Source organism: Antrostomus carolinensis, unplaced genomic scaffold, assembly GCF_000700745.2.
Source record: "Antrostomus carolinensis isolate BGI_N321 unplaced genomic scaffold, ASM70074v2 scaffold1354, whole genome shotgun sequence".
In the NCBI taxonomy this organism is placed as follows: Eukaryota; Metazoa; Chordata; class Aves; order Caprimulgiformes; family Caprimulgidae; genus Antrostomus; species Antrostomus carolinensis.
The window spans coordinates 16,777-37,443 of NW_010312635.1; the positions used below are offsets into that span (position 1 = coordinate 16,777).

Consider the following 20,667-nt stretch of genomic DNA (forward strand, 5'->3'; position numbering starts at 1 on the left):
TCAGTGTGCTTATTTGTGTGCTCTGGAACTTGTGAAGTCATTGAACAGAAAGTACAGCAATGTGAATAAATGCTGTTTCCCAGAAGCATGGTCTTCCCTTGCCAGGAAAACAAGATACGGTCAAACCAGCATATTTTGGACTTGCCTGCAGGAATACTTTTTAACCTGAGGTGTTTCTTACTGGTTCAAATAAGAATATGCCCTCCATATCTCTTTGAGATCTCTTTTGCTGCTACAGTGATGGATAAAAACAGTTAGCACTTTTCCTGAACGTAAAGGACAGTAAAAAGATCTGTATCCTAAGAATGGAAGCTTGTATTGTAAGCCTTCTAATAAAGGTGAGCAAAACAAAATGAAGTAGGCATAGAGACGTTTTGTGAAAGTAGGAGGTTTTTCATAAGTCTGGTAATTGTAAAACAACCTCTTTGCTTCCGTCTTCAAATTGTTTTCTGTGTAATATGCATAAGAATCTTACTGTAGTTTGAGATAAAGATTTTAAAGGTTGAACTATATTGTTCTGAAGCCTGTGGTGTATATATCAGACTTATCTTTTAGAAGATAACTTTAAGACTGAAGCTAATGTTTCTCCAGAAGCATTCAGATACTGCCTCAGAATAAAGCTAATGTAATCCAGTTAATAATCTTGAATGTCTGAATTTGGCCCTTTACCATATGTGTTAGACAAAAGCAGTACATTATCACATTTCCACCTTTAGATATTTTTTTTCCACATCTCCTTGTAATTTTGTAAAGCTCATTAAAAAACATGAAGAAAGCACATAGTTTGGAATGCTGCATTTCTGCCTGAAGCCTGGATTTATTTTGACTCACACCATGGTCAGTGTGTAAACAAAAAGGTTTTTACTCAGTAAAAGACTTAGAGCTGCTTCACAACCTTAAGTCTATCACTGTTTCTTGACTGAAAATCAGAATAGTTTTAGAATTATATGCATTTTCAGCACAGAGCTAAATTAACATTGTATGCAGTGGTTGGTAACACTGAAAATCTGCTTTTGTGTATGACAACCAGTGTTCTGCCAGCAGTTCTAATTACCTTGTTCTAATTACTGCATGTAAAGAAATAATTTTTTAAAACGTCAAAATCACAGAGACAGGGATTTTTTTAAGTTTGAGGCATTTTAAATGATAGCTTATATCTGAACAGTATTGTAAATTATTGTTTAATAGTCTTCTTAATGGAAGCAGGAAAACTAATGTAACTTTTAAAACAGCTTGTTAGTAAATGTTTTGTCAAATTCTTTTCTAAATGGAAGAGGTATCAATAGCCACCCCATTACGGATTTTCCTGAAAAATTTTAAGTGGGTTGAGAGAGTGGGTTGAGACTTGAATTACAGAGATAGCATATGGCACTTGGTAACAGTAGAAGATAGATGGTTAAGAAATGTCATTTAGTGATCTTATCATGAAATGAAGGATTAAAAATGTAAGAGCGATGTCTCTACTTAAATTTGCTAGGATGCTTCATGTAGTGACTGCGCAAACTACTGCTGGCCTTGGTTTCATAAGACTTTATGTAGATTAATGACTGCAAATTTATCTTCAGAGGATAACTGCATAATGAGCTGATGAAACTAAGTACTGAAACATGCTTATCCTAAAGGTTGTTGCTAAGTACAAAATACATAGCAAACCATGATGGAAATCCTGTTTAATCTCCTCACGCATAGCTAGAAAATTGCCACACTATCTACGCAAGAGATTTCTTAAGTCTTTTACCAAGAGGACTTCTCATCCAAGAAATCAATTGTAATGGATGGGTATGAGCAGCATTCACTGCTCATATAATTTGGTTTGTAGAGAGCTGGCTTCTTTTGCAGGTTAGAACGTGCAGATGAACCCCAGGAGCAAGCGCAGAGGCTGTCCACTGAAGTGAGACAAGAAAGTTCTTGTATCATCAATTAGTTACAGGTATAATGGAGTTGAAATTTGCCCTGTAAGAAGGAATTAAGAATTTACATCAGTTAAGAAAATATTTTAACGTTAGATCACACAATTACTCAGATTGAAAATTGTAGTTTAAAATGTATCAATCTAATATTCTGCATTGCTACCACTTTTCTTGGGTGGATGAGGTGAGAATTTTCTCATGTTAATAAGGGCAAAATTAATTACCAGGAGTTATAGCCAACATAGAACTGACTGGTATCTAGATTAACAAAGATTTCATATTATAAACCCATATTTTAATTTATATATTAGCTGAAGTTAGCTATTTACACTGCAATTTTTGATCATGAATGTCTTGTTCAGGCTGCCTTTCTTAAAAGAAGTTCAGGCTAAACGAGTTTGGACATTTCTGAGGAGAAGACTAGGAAAAATGCATCGTTTGCTCATTTCTGAGAGATGCTCCAGTGCCTCATGTGCTGGGTGCTGCTGGTTCAGGCTTCCAGTGCAATTGCCACTCGGGGCTGATATGGGCCAGTCTCCACTCAGGGGCTGGGTCTAAGGGACAAGTCCTGTTGCATTAGTCACCCTCAGGAAGAAAGGTTTTGCAGAGCTGGGGAGCAGGAGGGCAAGAGCCTGGATAGGAATACATGGAGGGTGAGGAAAAGCGATGTCTCAGAGATATAAGGCTCCATAGGAGTAAGATACCATCTGGATTTGAGGATGTATAGAGAGAGGGCTGACTCAAAGGCATTATCTAAATGATGGGAAAGAATATTATCTTGTCATCCGGACAGTCATCCAGAAAGTGGCCAGGGTAAGAGACATTGTAGAAATTGAGGCTGAGATAGCCAGACAGTGAAAGCAGCTGTAACTGTTGTCTGCAGCAACCCTGCCCCATCCCTGCATCTTCCATCTTGTCCTCGCAAAGGTGTCGCTGAGACAGGTTTGGGCAGAATAAGACGGAGCTAAAGAATGAGGCAGACCTGCTGACTGTCAGTAGGGAAATGATAAGTTGAATTTATATCTGGGAATGGAATTACCAAAGAAGGTCCACAGCCAGAAGAGAAAACTCTGGTTCATTAACAAGCATCGATTTGCTAAGATTTATAGAAAATGGATGTGTGCTTATGTGCTTAAAAAGTGTTGCAAAGCACATGTGAAGTGAAGGTTATTGACAGTTGTGTAGGTTAATGAAAGTTGTATAGGTCACTCGCATCCTGGCAAAGCCTAAACTTTGTAAGCTTATCTTTGCAGACCCAGTAATGTGTTTGGAAGGCAGTTTTGCATATTGTGTTGTGTTTTCAGTGTCCTATAGCTCAAGGAACTGAGCACTGTTGAACTTGAGAAGTTAAAGCAGGATGTGTGATGTATATAATGAAAGTTGCAGACCTGAGGCAATCACTGCAGAGCATTGAGGTTTTAAAAGGGAAACTGGTTTTGTGATGAAATCATGACAGATGTGTAACAGCCTTTATTTGCCTCGCTGCTATTGTATTTAACCTCACTCATTGGGGGTTACCTTATCTTGCCTTCATACTCAGTTTTGTGAGGTGTGCGCCAGGGCATTTTTTTTCTTAAATGCCCTCCGTGGAAACAGAGGTCTCTGCTCTACCCTTTTCCACCTATTTCAAGGTTTTAATTTGAGTAGGAGAAAAGTCTGGGGATGTAATCTTTATGAAATCAGAGATCATCTTTATTAGTGGTCAGACAGACTGGAGCTAGATAAAGCCTGATACAGGCATTTGGTGATAATTTCTCTCCACATAAGTCAAAGGTTGTAACACTGTGAAATTTGTAAATTATTACACAACATAGAACTGAAACCAGTTTAATATTCCCTGGTCTTGAGGTCCAGGAGTTTGAAAGGAGAATGTTTTTATAGCAGAGAGAAGGAGGCTGCTTTCTGCTGCTGTGTGACCTCTTAAAAAACAAAATACCAGTTCCGTTGTGCAGCGTGTAGATGGGACATTCACCCTTCACCCACACCATAAATACAGTTCCTCTGAAGTTCACTGGACTTGTGCATGTATCCACCAGCTGCAGCCAGGAGGAGTGAAACTTCTGCCTTTTAATGTCAGAGCAAAGATGAAAATAGAGAGATCTGGGTAACTTTCCTAACCTGCCACTGCCCTACTATTTGACCCACGGCGATTCTTCCTGTTTCTCTGCGTTGTGGCTGGGTCTAATTATAGATCAAACTGCCTTTTTTTTACTTCACAACTGCAGCAAAAGCACCAGTAGGAGCTTTTCCATTTTCTTTGATGGCCTCAGGATCAAGCCCTGTGTAAATACCATCTGCAACCAATCCTGTGCATAAAAGGAGAGAAGAAAGAGAGGAAACTAGTAATTCTTCCTGTGTACACATTTTCTAGATTCAAGTTACAATTTCATGAATCTGAAAAGACTCATCTGAAGCAACAGGACAAGTCAGCATTTCTCTTTTTTTTTTTTTTTTCCCCTCCCCTAGTTTTTCAAAGCTGCTGATACAGACTGTTCTTTACACTTTGCTCAAGTGAATTATGTGAAAATTATACAACTTCCTTCAGATTTAATTAAGCTTTTAAAGCTCAATTTTGCTCCTGTTGAATTTGGGCTGTGGTGCAGCTGAAGGAAGGGGGTGGCTCTGCTCCTCTGCCGCCCCCTTGCACACACCACCCTTCACACAGCTCGGGAAACTGACCTGGGAGAAATTCAACCCAACAAAGTATTGCAAGATTAGTTTTCAGCTCAGTTAATCTTGTACGGCCTCACAAGTGGAGGTATTAACAAAAGGGACCAAACCATCGCTTCCATGAAGCTCCTGCTTCAGCTTTTCTACCTTCTACATCGCACCCAGCCTGTTCCTGCCCTTTGCTTTGCCATCATAGCACCAGCATTTCTTTAACCACACTTTACCAGCACATATTTTAGCTGAGCCATGTCCCTGGAACAGTTTCTCAGGAGACGAGGGATGGGAGAAGAGCAGGAGGAGACCACAGCAGCCTGCATTTATCTGTGCTTGAACTGCCATGGAGCTCTGTGTTTAATAATGCCAAGTTTTGCTCTGCTTCAAGTTGTTTGTGCTCAGGACTGCACACGGAGCTTCTGGGGGAGAGGGAGTAAAGGCATAATTTTTTTGTTTGTTTTAGGGATACCTACTGGATCATTAGCTCATCAGGGAATAGAGGGATGCTTATATACATTCATGCAGTACTTTAAGATATGCATCCAGACTGCTGTCACATTTCAGAAGAAGGCTAGTTAACTATTGTTGCTGCAGCAATTTATTTTTGTTTAAATTTTAGTCCTTCAGAACAACGTTCTTATGTATAAAAGAAACTGTCAGTTTAGAAAGGAAAAATCAGTTTGTGGTTTGTTGTTTTTTTTTTTAAACTGGGGAGTTGTCTTGTCCCAGGACTGTGTTGAAAATAATCATTGTTCACAAACAAAGTAGACACTTAATAATAAGTGGAATTTAAGTTTTCCTCTGGGAGATTTTACCTTATAAAGTACCATTTTAGAGCAGGATGCTGTTTCACATGGGCACATGTACACAGCATCAAAGAAGAAACCTTTTCCCTTATTTTTAGTCTGTCGAGATTGATTGTTTCAGGATGTCTGCTATTTAAACAATTATTACAATTCATTGGATATAATGCACTTCTCAACTTAGTCTTAAGTTTCCGTTCACTTCTCTTTACTTTGATTCAGGTAATTGTGACAAATAGTCATCCATCCCTCCCTCTGAAGTTAGAATACAGCCACATGTAATGGGTTAATGGTTAAGTATAATTAGGGCTCTAATTGAAACTCTGCTTGTGGCTATTTGTATGCAAAGCAGTTTGGGGGCAGCCTTCACAAAAGCTTTTGAACTGGAATAGCCTGTGTCAAAACACTGGAGTGTTCTCTTAATATGGTTTCCTTTGCTTTGCAGGCGTTTAAATACTTTAAACAAATGTGCAGTGATGAAGCTAGAAATTAGTCCCCACAGGAAAAGGGTAAGTTCCTTCAACATCTTCTGGCAATGGCATTGTATGTTAATAAAACTCAAAAAGACATCTAGCAGATTGCTTAGCCACAGTCTAGGATGACACCTGAGCAGAACCTGGCAAGGACACACAGTCAAAACTCTGCTTATGTTTCATTTTGTGTTCTCACTAAATGAAAACTGCAGGGCTTGGCTGCAGGTAAAGGTTATTCATCTAGCTAACTCTTCCTCTGGATGCTGCTCCCAGTCTGAAAGGCACTGGGCTCCTCTGCCTGCCAGTGAGGTTGTCCCTGCACTCAGGCAGGATTGTAAAGAGTAGGTTTGATGGAGGGGATCCTGACCAACCACAATGAGCTGTCCTGAAGGTTGGAACGTCATCTTTGGCATCATCTTCACGGTTTTGGTTCTTTGCCATCATGTTTGAATTGTATGATTTTATTCTGATGTAGACGGGATCAGATTGTGCTTGGCCTGCAAAGGAAAGAGCAACTCCTTTGTAGGATTAGGCACGTTGTTTCCTTGGTTTTTAATTACATAGCTCAGAATAAAAGCAAAATATTTACAGAATACCTCAGCTACCTTTTTAGAAAGTTTGCATGTTTCTGGGGAGCTCAGCGGGAATTAGAAGTGTTTCCTGAATCTTCAGGATCCCTGTGGAGAGTGGTGAGAAATTAGAGAGCACCTACTGTAATTTCAGTAAGGTAGTACTGGCAGAAAGCTGAGTTACTGGGGTTTTCTGGTAAGGTACCACTTAATAGCTGTCTTAAAACTATGTGTGTGTCCTTGGAAGGATCAGGAGTTGATACTGACCCCTGGGATATGACAACTGCAGATAGAGATGACTGAGCTAAGGCAGTACAATGCTGCCCTGCCCTTAGTAAGAATGCATACAAATGCTCTGAGGTTGTTTACCAGGAATTAATCCCCTCTTTCCACTGTTTGTGGTATGTTGGAAACAGCATCCAAGCTCCAGAAGATAACACTCTGAGGCAGCATATATAGGAACTCTTTAAAAGTAGGGGTAGACAGCTGGATTGCCATTTATGACCACCAGAAGATTTCTTCTCCTTGTTCCTGAACCTTGTTAACACTGGAATGATCAGTATTGCTATTAGAGGTCAGACCAGCCCCGACTTCACGTCCAAACCCCAGATCTTCCGGAGTCTGGACATTACCTTTTGTTTCGGTCCTTCCTGATTTTCATTCACCACCCATATTCTGGCAGATGGACTTGGATCCTATTCCCTTTTGTTGTTGACCTAATTAAAATCGATACTTAGCCTTTAAAGCTTTTTAACACTAGGGAAAAATTGTGCTGAGAGAAACATATGTTTCCTTATGTTTGTATTGACCTATTTGCAAATTAAGATCACTTTACTGCTCCTTTTTTTCTAGTGAAAGCATGTTCACCACTGAACCGTCATTACTATCCATTGTCAGTTTCAGGTGGCTTTTTTCCTCCTGAAAACTTTAAATAAGAAAGACAGTCCTCCTAGGTTTTCCTCTGAGTCCTGGACAGAAGTAGTTTGCAGTAGTTTGCAGTAGGGAAACAAAGAAAATGATGCTTGTTCTGTGTCCCATGTGCATTTGGTTATAAAAAATAAATATGGTGTTTCACTTATTTTGCCGAGGTGATTCAATGTGCTATTAAAAAAACCAAAAAACTCATAAACTAAGAGAGGATCAGGAGCTAAAGTATGCATAAATAAAATACTTGAAATGTGAATAATTTACTTGTTTTTCAGAGTATAAATGTTTGTGATCCTGGCACACAAATAGTTACAGTTTGGGGCAGGCATGTGTGTTTGTTTTTAAATTAAACCAATCTAAACAAATGAAGTGAAACTCAAGGAGCTGGGTGGCAATTAGTGTTTCCTACTCTGAACACCAAAGGTTATTTTGTGGTTTCATGGTGTTGTATTAAAATATCTTCATTGGTTTTACTCTTCCAATGTGAAATTTTCCAGATATTTGGAAGACCAAACATGTCAGTCCCAGGATCATTCCCTTTCAGTATTTAGATGAAAAGATTGTGGGCATAAGTGATGTACATGTAATTGTGCCCTCAGGCACTACTCGTACATCAAACATCATCAGTGGAGATGTTATTTACAATTTACTTACGTGCTATACTGTCAGTGAGCTCTTGCTGCTCGCTATCTATGAGTGCTAAAGTTGGCCTGGAGCGAGACTGAAGTAGAAACTTCACGGGACATTCTTAAAATGTTAGCTGCTAGCCTGTGGGAGGAAGAGTGGACCAGGTAAGAGCCTGGAGGCATCACACTCTTGCAGTGCAAGAGTTGCTTTTGCTATCTCATTAGTCACAGCGAGGAGACCATTCAGACTTCCCAAATGGGTAAGGAATTAAGCCGCTACAACTCAGAATGTATGAGAAACATCTCATAATTGCAGAGGAGTATAAACACGCAGCCACTATCAACAGAGTGTAACTTTGGAGAGAGTCCAGAGGAACTCCAACCCCTGACTGACTCCAGTTTAAAATTTTATGCATGCCAGGAATTTCCATTGATCTGAGGGCTATCCACTGTGACCAATTAATTAAAAGTCTATGGATACTAGGGTTTTTAGAAAAGAGCAATTGAAAGCAGATTGTATTGTTTGTTTCTTTTTACAAAGCTTATATCTTTTGTGTTTAAAAACTGTTAAAATATATTGCTTGTCCCATCTTATCTTTTCCTGTGATGGGCTTTATGGCCTATCTTCCTCCCCCTGAAGTAAAAGACTGTTTTCACTTTAAATTCAGTGAGAACAAGGTCATGCTTAAAGTAGTTTAGTAGGCATTGTATTTAAATGCAACCGCCTTTGCCGTTTTAGCAGATTGCAAGCAGTACTTTCAGGGTTCTTCTTCCTTACAGAGCGAAGATTCGGATGAGGATGAACCTTGTGCAATAAGTGGCAAATGGACTTTTCAGAGGGACAGCAAGAGGTGGTCGAGGCTTGAAGAGTTTGACGTGTTCCCTCCAAAACCGGACTTGAATACCTCCTCCCCAGAAGCTCCTCACCTTACTAATGCAGCAAGCCGTGAGAGTGTGCTAACAGACCTCAGTGAACGCCAGGAGGTGGCTTCCATTCTGAGTGTCAGCAGCACCAGCAGCCACCAGCCAACCCTGCAGAGCGAGGCGTCTACTACCAGGACAAACTCGGTCGTGAGCGTTTGTTCATCGAGCAATTTCGTAGCAAATGATGACTCATTCAGCAGCCTGCCCTCACCCAGGGAGCTGAATAGCTTCAGCTTCAACACGAAAGCCAATGAGAAGAACGCCAAGTCCAAAACAAAGAGCCTGCTCAAGAGAATGGAGAGCCTGAAAATCAAGAGCTCTCACCATGGCAAGAGCAAAGCTCCTTCAAAGCTTGGCCTTATTATTAGTGGACCCATCCTGCAGGAGGGCATGGATGAAGATAAACTGAAACAACTTAACTGTGTGGAGATTTCTGCCCTCAACGGCAATCACATCAGCCTCCCCATGGTACGAAAGAGAAGTGTCTCCAATTCCACCCAGACCAGCAGCAGCAGTAGTCAGTCTGAGACAAGCAGTGCTGTCAGCACACCCAGTCCTGTCACACGAACACGCAGCCTCAGTGCATACAATAAAAGGGTGGGCATGTACCTGGAAGGCTTTGACCCCTTCAACCAGTCAACATTCAGTGATGTGATGGAGCAGAACTTCAAGAACCGGGGAAGCTTTGCAGAAGACACAGTGTTTTTTATCCCTGAAGATCATAAGCCCGGCACTTTTCCTAAAGCACTCTCCAACGGCAACTTCTCCCCAACAGAAAGCAACGCTTCTGTGAACTGGAGGACGGGGAGTTTCCATGGACATGGCCATCTTGCCCTCCGGAGGGAAAACAGTGGCGACAGCTCCAAAGAGCTGGGCATGGGGAAAAGGCGCAACTCCTCCAGCTCAGTGAGCAGCCGCCTGAGTATTTATGACAACGTGCCAGGCTCAATCCTCTATTCCAGCACAAGCGACCTGGCCGACCTTGAAAATGAAGACATATTCCCAGAACTAGATGACATCCTGTACCATGTCAAAGGGATGCAGAGAATAGTAAACCAATGGTCAGAGAAGTTCTCAGATGAAGGGGACTCTGACTCAGCGCTCGACTCCATCTCCCCATGTCCTTCCTCTCCAAAGCAGATCCACCTCGATGTAGATAATGATCGAACAACGCCGAGTGACCTTGACAGTACAGGAAATTCGCTGAATGAAACGGAAGAGGCCTCGGGGATGCAGGACAGGAGGGACTCTGGGGTGGGCGCATCACTGACACGGTCCAGCAGGTGAGATCATGAGTGCCGGGATTTGGGGTGTCCCCAGTGAGGTCCCCTCCAACACAAGCAACTCTATAGTAGCTGCGCCACACTCAGTTAAGGTGCCATAAAAGTTGTGGCCATTCAAGCACACACGTGCTGTTCCCATCACCTCCCAAAACAATTATAGGTGAGGGAAGTTTGTGTGCACGACTTTTAGAGAAGTGACTCCCACACTTCGTAGCTGTATGTTTGTATGTTCAACCTGAGTCATCAGTGAAAAACAGCTCTCTCAGCAAGTCAGCGTGAGGAGCAATGTTAAGGCAGTTTTGGGAGATGGTGATTTTTCAAACTGAAATGGTGTGTGGGAGGGAGAGGGACCTCAAGTAGGATTATTCACTTTTTAAGGTGGCTAGGAGGACCAGTGTAAGTAAGTATGGTCTGGTTTGTGTCAGTGTGTAGTAAAAGCCTTGACTTTTAGACTGTTTAAAAAAATCCCACTTTTCAGTAGCAGGCTGTTTCTTAATAGCGTGCTAAGGCATTAAATCTGTCGGGGAAAATGAGGTTTGTTTACTTTCCCTTGATGGTTGTAGCTCCAGTGGCTTTCCAGTTTCTGTTGGGAATTTTACCATGGGTTGGATGACTGTATTTTGGGTTGCGAATAGAGCAAGGAATTGAACTCCTCCTAGTTTTGTTTTCAGTTTTCCTTTAAAACTGGTGTAAATCATTTAGGGCTTGGCTTCTGCTGTTATTCAGTCACCTACAGCTGCTTGTATAAACTTACTGGGACTTTTAGAACTGCTTAGTTCCCATTTGATGTGTTTTAAAAGCTAGGGGTGTTTTTTCTTAATGGAGTTTTCTGATTCCCACTGCCTTAATACTGGAAGGGCTTCTGAAAAAGGGTGGTGGAGCCCTTGGAGGATATCTGATAGGGCAAGACCGTGTAGTTTGCACTTGAGTTGTGGGTCACCTCAGAGTGCACGTTCCCACCTGAAGTACCTGCATGTGCCGCATCACACCAGGTGAGGCAGGGACAGTGCCTCCTGATGCCTGTGAAATCTCAGAAGACAGCGGCTGTCAAGGGCAGGGACCTCAGCAGTATGTTTGTGATAATTCCTGTGTGTATCTTGCAGAGACGTTTCAGTGACCGGTTCTTGCTCTCCCCCATCTTCTTCGCAGGCACAGGCTGAGGTGGCACAGCTTCCAGAGCTCCCACCGGCCCAGCCTCAGATCGGCATCGCTACAGATCAACTGCCAGTCTGTGGCACAGATGAACCTGCTGCAAAAGTACTCACTCCTGAAGCTGACTGCTCTCCTGGAGAAGTACACGCCTTCCAACAAGCACGGTTTCAGCTGGTAAGGGCACAGTGCCATGTGTAGACAGGCCAGCTATACCAGCAAGACAGTTGTGCTTGTCCTAAGCAGCTTTTGGAAAGATGCAATGAATCCCTCCATCCCTCTCTTTCCATCTTTGCACTTCTTCCTCCGGCCTGTGCTGACAGTGATTTGTGGTTTCCTAAGACAGGGCTAAAATCACTAACCCTTTACGTAAGGGTAATCTTGTTAGGCTTGAGAAGTATGTTTATAGGGGGCATGTGAGGAAATAAAAGCAATGAAGTACAGACCAGCTTTCTGCCCAGGAAGGTGTTGGCTACACATAGCAAAAGAAGGGTTAGTTGTTTATTGAGGCAGTTAGCGAGCAGTGGCACAAACCTCAGTAGATCTTAAGAGGCTTGCTTTTCTTCAGTTACTCTTAAATATTTGCATTACTTTCTCTATATAATTATGCCATTAATGTAAATTTCCTTTAGTTCATCTCATCAGCCAAAAACTATCTCCCCTCTTTCAAGCACAATAAATCTGCCACTATAAATCCAGTTTAGTTGCAAAAAAGATAGGGGGGGCAAAAAAAGAAAGGTTGGGAGAACCATGGAGTTTTTTTGTAGGCAGCAATTTCTGCTGTGGCCAGGTGTTTATAACCCAGTTGAATGTTTTTTGTCAGAAGAATGAAATAGAAAACTCTTTTATTATTGTATCTGCAGTACAGCCTGTGTAACCTTTAGGATGCAAAAAGACGCAATAAAATTTTTCTTCTCCTTACCACAGGCCAGTCTCCTCCCTTCCCCAGGAGTCATAGAGAGTATTTAGCTTCAGCATCAAAGTACCTCCTGTTCAAAGGCTGTTATTATGTCAGCCTTTCTAAATACAGAAGTTGTTTGTTCTGAAAGACAGAAATAAGTATTGACCAGTTATCCCTGCATGCTTCAGATTCTCGGTGGAGATCGCAATGTGTTTTTTCACATTCCATTGGCATGTTTTTTGACAAAGCAAGTATTATTCATACATATATCAATAATGCCCTAAACTTAACTATACAGCTATACAAATTAGTTCTGTTCTACTGTGTAACAGATTAGTCAGCTGTAAATCTAATGCACTGTTTGTATAACTGTACTGTATATTGAAATGTTAAATAAGTCTCCCTGTTTTCCAGTGCTACTGTGTCCTATTAGTTGTTGCACTGGATATTAGCTTTTCTCTGTTTAGGAAAATGATCTCAATATTTTCACATTTTAATGGCCTTTTTTCCCTTTATGAAACCAATGCTCTTGGGGACCTGGGGATAAATAATTCTTTTGTATGTAGTAACTTTTTCCTTGGAGTCAGAAGCAGATGGAAAAGCCTCTCATTGAAACTGGAGTGGGAGGTGGGGGGAACAACAGTCATTGGCTGACAAGGAGGGGGGTCCCTCAAAGGGGTTGTTTATAGAACTGAAGTTTTTAGCTGACAAACTCAAATGTATTACATCAGTTTCCTGCTGTTATGCACACTGGTGGGTGGTGGACCCAGTTTGAGGACTTTGCAGAACAAGTAGTTGACATACAAAAGCTCATTGTTCAAATGCCCATCTTTTTCAAAACCTAAAGAAGCAGTGTTATAAGGGGTCACTGACCGCAGGATTTATTTTGACTCTTGTGCAATTCAATCTGGCCCCTGCAGTTTTATCCTGTAGCTTTTGTCCTAATAATATTGATGGACTAGCACTGCATTAATACTTACAGGCAGTATACTGCCCCAAATGTCAAGCCTTTCTCTTAGATAAATTCTGTTTTCTGTCCTCTCTGCCTTCCCAGCCCTCAATGGATTAACTAATTTATACTATCACTACTTTACATATTACTGAAATGTTTCATTTATTTTCACTGACTTTCTGAATTACTGGAAATGTATAAGATAAACGGGCAAGAAAGGTTTAATTTAATTTTGTAATTCTCTTTGCTTAAATAGGGCAGTACCAAAATTTATGAAGAGGATAAAGGTACCAGATTATAAAGACCGAAATGTGTTTGGAGTACCGCTGCAAGTCAACGTCCAGCGCACAGGGCAGCCTCTTCCACAGAGCATTCAGCAAGCCATGCGGTACCTCCGCAACCACTGCCTGGATCAGGTGGGTTTTGCTGTGCGCTCATCCCACATGCATGCAGCATCCAAAACTCAGCCTTCCATTAATTTTAATTATTCCTGGGTCAGACAAAACAGGACAAAACAGATAATTAATGCAAGGAAAGCTTTCCATTAAATTAGAACCCATACATAAGGAGCTGAAGAGCATACTTACATTTTAAATTTGCTGGACTTATTGTAAATGTATTTACTTTTCCATATATATTTAGGTTGGACTGTTTAGGAAATCCGGAGTAAAATCAAGAATTCAGGCTTTGCGTCAGATGAATGAGAATTCAGCAGACAGCGTCAGCTACGAAGGCCAGTCTGCTTACGACGTAGCAGACATGTTAAAGCAATTCTTCCGTGATCTCCCTGAGCCTCTCATGACCAACAAACTCTCTGAGACTTTCTTACAGATATACCAATGTAAGTACTGAGATTGTTACAGCTAGATAGCAAGTAGTTGTTTGTGTAGCAAGGATGGAACTTTCTAATACTGCTCCTCTGGGTACCACACCTGTTGTGTATGTTGGTCTTTGCCTTTCTCCAGCAGCTGTTATAGTTCAGGTTGCCTCATAAGGAACTGATTTTTGATGGTCCAGTTGTAGAATGATTTATTGTACAAGTTCTTTTCATTTCACTTTTCTCTGTAGTTTGAAAACAAATATAAATACTTTATCACTTGCTATAAAGTTTCCTCCCTTCTCTAAGCATACAAGATATTACAGTTTGAAAATAAGCCACATCTGAAATGTCTAGATAGAGGATCTGTGCAAATACTACATGAACAGAGTTTGGGGCTTTCAAGAGGATTGAAATCTACTAAATTACTGACTTTTTTGTAAGAGCAAGGCTGCTAAAAAAATCCTATTTTCTTATAATTCACATTCCTCTATCCTTCACCGCAACTTCTGAAAACAACCTTTAAGTTGAGAGCCTTTCTGTTACTGACTTGTAGCTACTTGACTGATAGGTATCATAAATAGAAAGTGCTTAGAATAAATTGCATCAAAATTGAGTTTATCAGTGCATGTGAAAAGAAATAATTAATCTTTCTGAGATGGCAGGTTCAACTCCAGCAAGGGAGACATTCTGTTTTGTGAGCTAGATAAATTGAGTTCTGTATAAGCGGTAATTTTGTGTTGGATCTTTCCAAACAACACCTTGTTTTTCAAAAGTTTTCTTCAACACTGTTTCATTGGGAATACTCTCACTTTATAAAATGGACAAAGATGAATTAATGTTTGGTGACCAGAACTCCAAAGCTTTTTTAAATATTCATGGGGGTCCAAACTGATTGATGCACTATGGGCACCTTGCTGATCCTGTGGTTTCTCTCCTTAACACTACCTCAGCTCTCTCAAAATGTATTCTTCCCATGAGCACAGTTACAACAGAACTTACTGCAAAAACACCTTCTTTGAGCTCTATTTTGTGCTTTCCATATGATGATAGTTATAAAAAGGTTACAGGAACTTCCTTCAGAGCTCTGTAGGTGGAGGTGACAATTTAAAATAAAAATATACATACTGTTATTTCAGTGCATGCATTTTTTGGTGTGCTTGGATTCCCAAGAAGGTTTATGGAGAAAATTAATCAGACTCTCCACTTCTGTACATATTAAACAGCAGCTCTTTGTGGGTTTACTGCCAGAAAAAGTTTGACAGAGCAATGCAGAATTTCCCTTCCTTGCCTTCCACAGGCAGTAGGTCTGAGGAATCCCCAGAGGTGGTAGGGAAGTATTATCTCTCTGTAAAACAAAGAGCCTTAAAGCAGCTGTAAATCTTGCCTCTGTGCAAAGGACAAAATTTCCCTTTGCTTTGGTGTTATGCACCAGACTGTGCACTGGAATTGTCTGCATGTGGCTTAAATGTGCTTTCAGCTAACTGAGAGGAGAGTGTGAAAAATAGTGTATTTTTGCTTAAAATTGCTTTCTAAACTCAACTGCTAGCCTTATGAAGTTGCTGAAGCCCAAAGCAAATACTGTTTAAATATCTGGTTAGCACCACGTGTATTATGAGACATGCAGTGAGGGTGGTGTGATGCTAACGATGATATAAATGCTCCAGGACTCGAACTCTGGTGTTGTGTTCAGAGATGGCTTGTTGGAAATCCCTTTACAAGAAGCAGATCTAGTCTGGGTTATTTCATTTTTTTGTTCCCTTCAAGTTTAGAGGAGAGGGCCTTATATAAAGACACACGTCAAATTTTTCCAGTGGCTGTTTGTTGTTAGTAACCAAGGAGCTGTTTAATGGTATGGGGCTTCACAGCGTTGACTTTCTTTTTCCACCGCATGACTTTGAATGATCTGCTCAATAAAGCAGCCTTCTGTGTTTGGTAAAGCACTTTCTGGATATTTTATGACATCATTGTTGAAAAGGTTTGCTAGCCAATTTATTTAATTAATTCACCTATTCTAAAATGCATTCATGTTTTTAATTTCTTTGAAAGCCAAAGAATTTCTAAATTGGCTGAACTGTTTGCTTGTTCACTGCCTGACTCCAGGCTTCTGTCATTTTAGTGCATCTGCGGGAGCATGTAGCTGTTGAAATTAAATCTAAAATTAACTCTGGCCTAGGCACAACTTCTTCTTGCTTGCATTCCTTGTGAGGCAGGAAATAGCTGAGGGTAGTTAAACTAGTGGGTTAAAAAAAAAATTCCTTCATGTTTCCTATGAATGGTATGCGTCCTGAAGGAAATAATTTCAAACTCAAGTCAACTATTTGAAGCTGGAGTTTGCTTTGGGACGTATTCATGCTGTGTGTGTGGAAAATCAATGGGCTGATGAGAGAATTACTAATATTATGCAGATGTGCCAAAGGATCAGCGTCTCCAGGCTATCAAGGCTGCCATTATGCTTTTACCCGATGAGAACAGGGAGGTCCTCCAGATTCTTCTCTATTTCCTGAGTGATGTCACAGCTTCAGTGAAGGAAAACCAGATGACACCAACGAACCTGGCTGTCTGCTTAGCACCTTCCCTCTTCCACTTAAACACTCTCAAAAGAGAGAATTCTTCCCCAAGGTACGTCTCTGGGGCTCATTGCTGCTGGTCTCGTACCACAGCTAGCAGCGATGTGCAACAGGCACAGTCTAGCATTGACCTTACTAGTTATGATCACCTCAGAGAGCACCGGGTGTCGAACGGTTATGGGATCCTACTTTTGTTAAAGATTTGTTAAAATATAAGCAAGTTCATAAGAAGAAAAAAAATGGGAAGGATTCCAAAGAAAAAGTTTAGAGAGTAGTGAGAGAAGACAGTAATAACATGCCAAGGTTTGGTCATAGGCAGCACTGCTCTAAATCACCAGCAGATTTGGGAATCCTACTGCTGTCTTACCAAGTGTCTCTCTTGCTTTGCATTAAGTGACTGGATTTGTGTGTGTGTGTGATCTTTTTCCCTGTAAGGATGATGCAAAGAAAACCAAGCCTGGGAAAACCTGATCAGAAAGACCTAAATGAAAATCTGGCTGCAACCCAAGGGCTAGCTCATATGATTGCTGAATGCAAGAAGCTGTTTCAGGTAAAAAACCTATTTACAAAACTGATGGGTGGAGTGTTGGCCAACAGGGCTTAGATATGCTGTATAATGGAAAGCTAGGAATGCTTCTTTATTTTAATAAAGTTTAATACATGGTAAATAGCTTTTTAAAAGCTTTGCATCCTGATCTAGGTGCATACATGAATTAGAAATGATGCCAGAAGAAAAGAGAGTTGTTTTGTTGGCACTGGCACTCAAAAATTACGAGGCAGTTGTGGGGTTTGGGTCATTTTTGTTACATCCAAGCTGCATTTGAAATACGTTTTCAAGGTTTTATTGTGTAGCCATGAGGATCTGTGAACTTCAGCTCTAATAACAAAGCAAGAAACTATTTGCAGGAATTTCAGTGCTTGTTTTATACTTGAATTCCCAAGAGTGAGCAAGACTAGGCCACAAAAGTGTCCTGGAACATGACACTGTCAGACCATCGGTTGATGGATCTGTAGGAACTAAAGCGTGCTCCCTCTAGGGCCTGGGCTGGAGAACCAGACAAGTCTTGAGTCCTGGTTTTCCTCACTGTCATCAAATCTTTTCAGAGCCCACAACTGAAGACATGCCTGTCTCTTTCCTTGTGGCTGACAACTGACCCCTCCTTCGTTCAGTCTGCAGGATAAACTGTGCTTTGGGAAGGTAGCAAAGTTGTGTAGCAAAGAGGGATGCTCCACAGAAAAAAAATAAGGCACTCCATAAATGAGAGCCTAATTTGAGTTAAAGTCACAAACTTAATTTTGGTGTTTCTTCACGTTGAGTGATTGACCTGACACATACGTGTCCCACCACTTACAAAACTAGTGTACCCATCTTTCTGTGGCTACCAAGTTGCTACACTAACTCTGCAAGAGAACTGCAAGAGGATGATTTCACCCTTGTCACCCCTCAGATACCTGAAGAAATGAGCAGGGGCCGGAACTCATACACGGAACAGGACCTGCGTCCCCTCAGCCTGGAGGAGCTCCGGAGCAGCATCAGCACTGCTGAGCCCTCTGACTACCACTGCTACCTCCAGGACTGTGTGGATGACCTGCTCAAAGAGATGAAGGAGAAGTTTAAAGGCTGGGTCAGCTGCTCCACCTCAGAGCAAGCAGAGCTGGCCTACAAAAAGGTATGTACCCTGTCATTCATGCCACAGCTCTGGTTTTTAGCTCATCTTCTCTAATATAAGCAAGCTTTTGACGTAAGATATTACAGAAGGTTCCGTGCACACCTTTACTTTGCAGATAGATTTAAGGAAAAACCCTTAATCTTTGGACATAGTTGCACACGTCTTAAAACAACATGCCTTTCAGCAGTAATCAGCTAACGTGCACTGATTTGTGTTCTCTGTTTATCCAGCCCAGGAATGTTTGTCGTATTGTATTTACACACCTTCACTTACATGTGCAAAGCCTTGACAGGCTGAGTGAAGCCTCCAAGCACTGTCACTGTGCAGGCAATAGGAAAGAAATTTCTTGGCTCTAATCTTGCACAGCTCAGAGCTAGCACAGGGAAAAGTGTTTCAATGAGATTTAAGATATTTTAAAAATAGACTTGGAATATTAAGATATTTTTCTGTAGCATCATGATTTAATAATGCTCTATACTAGTGAAGATAACTGTAACTTAAAAATAATTTGGAAGTCAGCATGCAGATGCCTTTGGCTGTTAGGAAAACAACCTTAGTCTGAGCATACAACAAGCTTAGTACAATATATACATATATGTGTATGTGTGTTTAAATTGCTGTATTTAGCCAGCACTAAAACAGGAAGGGAAAGAAAGTGAAAGGAAGAGTAAAACTGAGGACTCTGCCGATTTTCCCCAGGTATGTGAAGGTCCCCCACTTCGGTTATGGAAAACTACCATTGAAATCCCAGCTACACCAGAGGACATTTTAAATCGCTTACTTAAAGAGCAGCATCTTTGGGATGAAGATCTTATAGATTCAAAAGTAATTGAACCTTTGGATAGCCAGACAGATATATACCAGTATGTCCAGAACAGCATGGCACCTAACCCAGCCAGGGACTTCGTAGTTTTAAGGTAAGAGTTTTATATGCGATGGTGTTTATATCCGATACATACAGCAACCTTGCCTACAATTTCTGTAGAATTTAAGTTATATAGGCAAATACTTGCTTATGAGTCTTATTAGATATTTTAATTACTTTTTGTCAAAGATAAGACTTTTTTTTCTTCTTTTTTCTTAGAACATGGAGGACAAACTTCCCTAAAGGAGCTTGTGTGCTTTTAGCAACCTCTGTGGACCATGACCGTGCTCCAGTAGCAGGTGTTAGAGTCAATGTGCTCCTGTCTAGGTATCTGATTGAGCCCTGCGGGACAGGAAAATCTAAACTTACCTACATGTGCAGAATTGATTTAAGGTATGAATTTCCCATTTGTCCTTTTTGTGGTGGTAATTTTTCTTTTATAGTCTCCATGTAGTCAGCACAAAATTTAGACAGTTCAACAGGCTTTAGCTTGGCCAGTGGTACGTACTTCTTAAAGTCATGTACGCAGATCTCTTGAGATGTCACAGAAAATTTACTTCATTGCACATCTAACAGCAGGTGTAGTTTGTTGCATTAGAAGCCTCCCATATGTGCTCCACCATAGCTATTGGTTTGTAATCCCACCTCTTCCTCTGACAGATGTACTTGGATGCAAGGACATGTTAATTTTAGTATTAAGTTAGTAAAGAGGACCAGGTTCTCACAAAACTTCTCATAACTTTTCCTCACTGCGGCAGACTTGTTTTTGAGCAAGTCTATATGTTAGTAAGGCTGAGCTGAGCAATAGGCATTACTAAGATTTCCTAATCAGGCATTTAACCAGCTAGATATGTATTTGATTCTAACTAAGAAAATGCATGCAAAGCTACTGGTACGTGCTTCATCATTACTTTTCTCCACGCATCAGGGGCCACATGCCAGACTGGTACACCAAGTCTTTTGGACACTTGTGTGCATCTGAAGTTGTTAAGATACGAGACTCCTTCAGTCATCAGAGTCTTGAGAGCAAGGAAGTAAAATCCAGGTGACTACTGAAGAGGAACAGCCATGCGCTCCACACCTCAGCAATGTAAACATTACTCAAAACTGAAGCTTGTTAGCTGCAGACCAGACTAGTGTACCATCTGCAAGTCATGTCATGAAGGGATGACAGCATGAGAACTTGACTGTGAGCATTACTATGGGACTGTGGCCATACCATACACTTTAAAGCTGCTTCCTGTCTGTGTAAGGTCTATAGTGTAGGCCTCGACTGGAATACATAGGAGGACTGTGCAAAAAAAAAAAAAAAGGTATTGTACTATTAGATGGTTTGAATTGCTTCTGAGAAGCAAAATTCTTTAAATGCAAAGTATATTATGAAATATGGTGAAGGCTCATCATTCCCATGTGAAATACTTAAGTTTTATGTACATACCCATGTCATTTTATTTGTAGTGCGTTGAGGGACTGGTGTATCCACTGGAATAGTTGGTACTCTTCAATGTGTTCTCACTGAGATAAGCAGAGAAAGGTTTGCACAGAGATTAAAGTGTGAATGAGT

General features: G+C 40.9%; 1 protein-coding gene across 1 annotated transcript in view; it reads left to right on the top strand.

Moving 5' to 3' along the window:
- DLC1 (DLC1 Rho GTPase activating protein) overlaps positions 1-20,405 on the top strand; it is a 24,807-nt gene extending 4,402 nt beyond the window's left edge. Inside the window, exons 3-13 of the mRNA XM_010167045.2 lie at positions 5,823-5,886; positions 8,753-10,179; positions 11,329-11,505; positions 13,438-13,597; positions 13,824-14,022; positions 16,407-16,620; positions 17,004-17,118; positions 18,017-18,238; positions 18,938-19,155; positions 19,323-19,496; positions 20,032-20,405. Of these exons, the coding sequence (XP_010165347.1) occupies positions 5,854-5,886; positions 8,753-10,179; positions 11,329-11,505; positions 13,438-13,597; positions 13,824-14,022; positions 16,407-16,620; positions 17,004-17,118; positions 18,017-18,238; positions 18,938-19,155; positions 19,323-19,496; positions 20,032-20,152 (3,060 nt within the window). The 5' untranslated portion in view covers positions 5,823-5,853 and the 3' untranslated portion in view covers positions 20,153-20,405. The remainder of the gene's footprint in view (positions 1-5,822; positions 5,887-8,752; positions 10,180-11,328; positions 11,506-13,437; positions 13,598-13,823; positions 14,023-16,406; positions 16,621-17,003; positions 17,119-18,016; positions 18,239-18,937; positions 19,156-19,322; positions 19,497-20,031) is intronic.
- Positions 20,406-20,667: the final 262 nt, after the last annotated feature.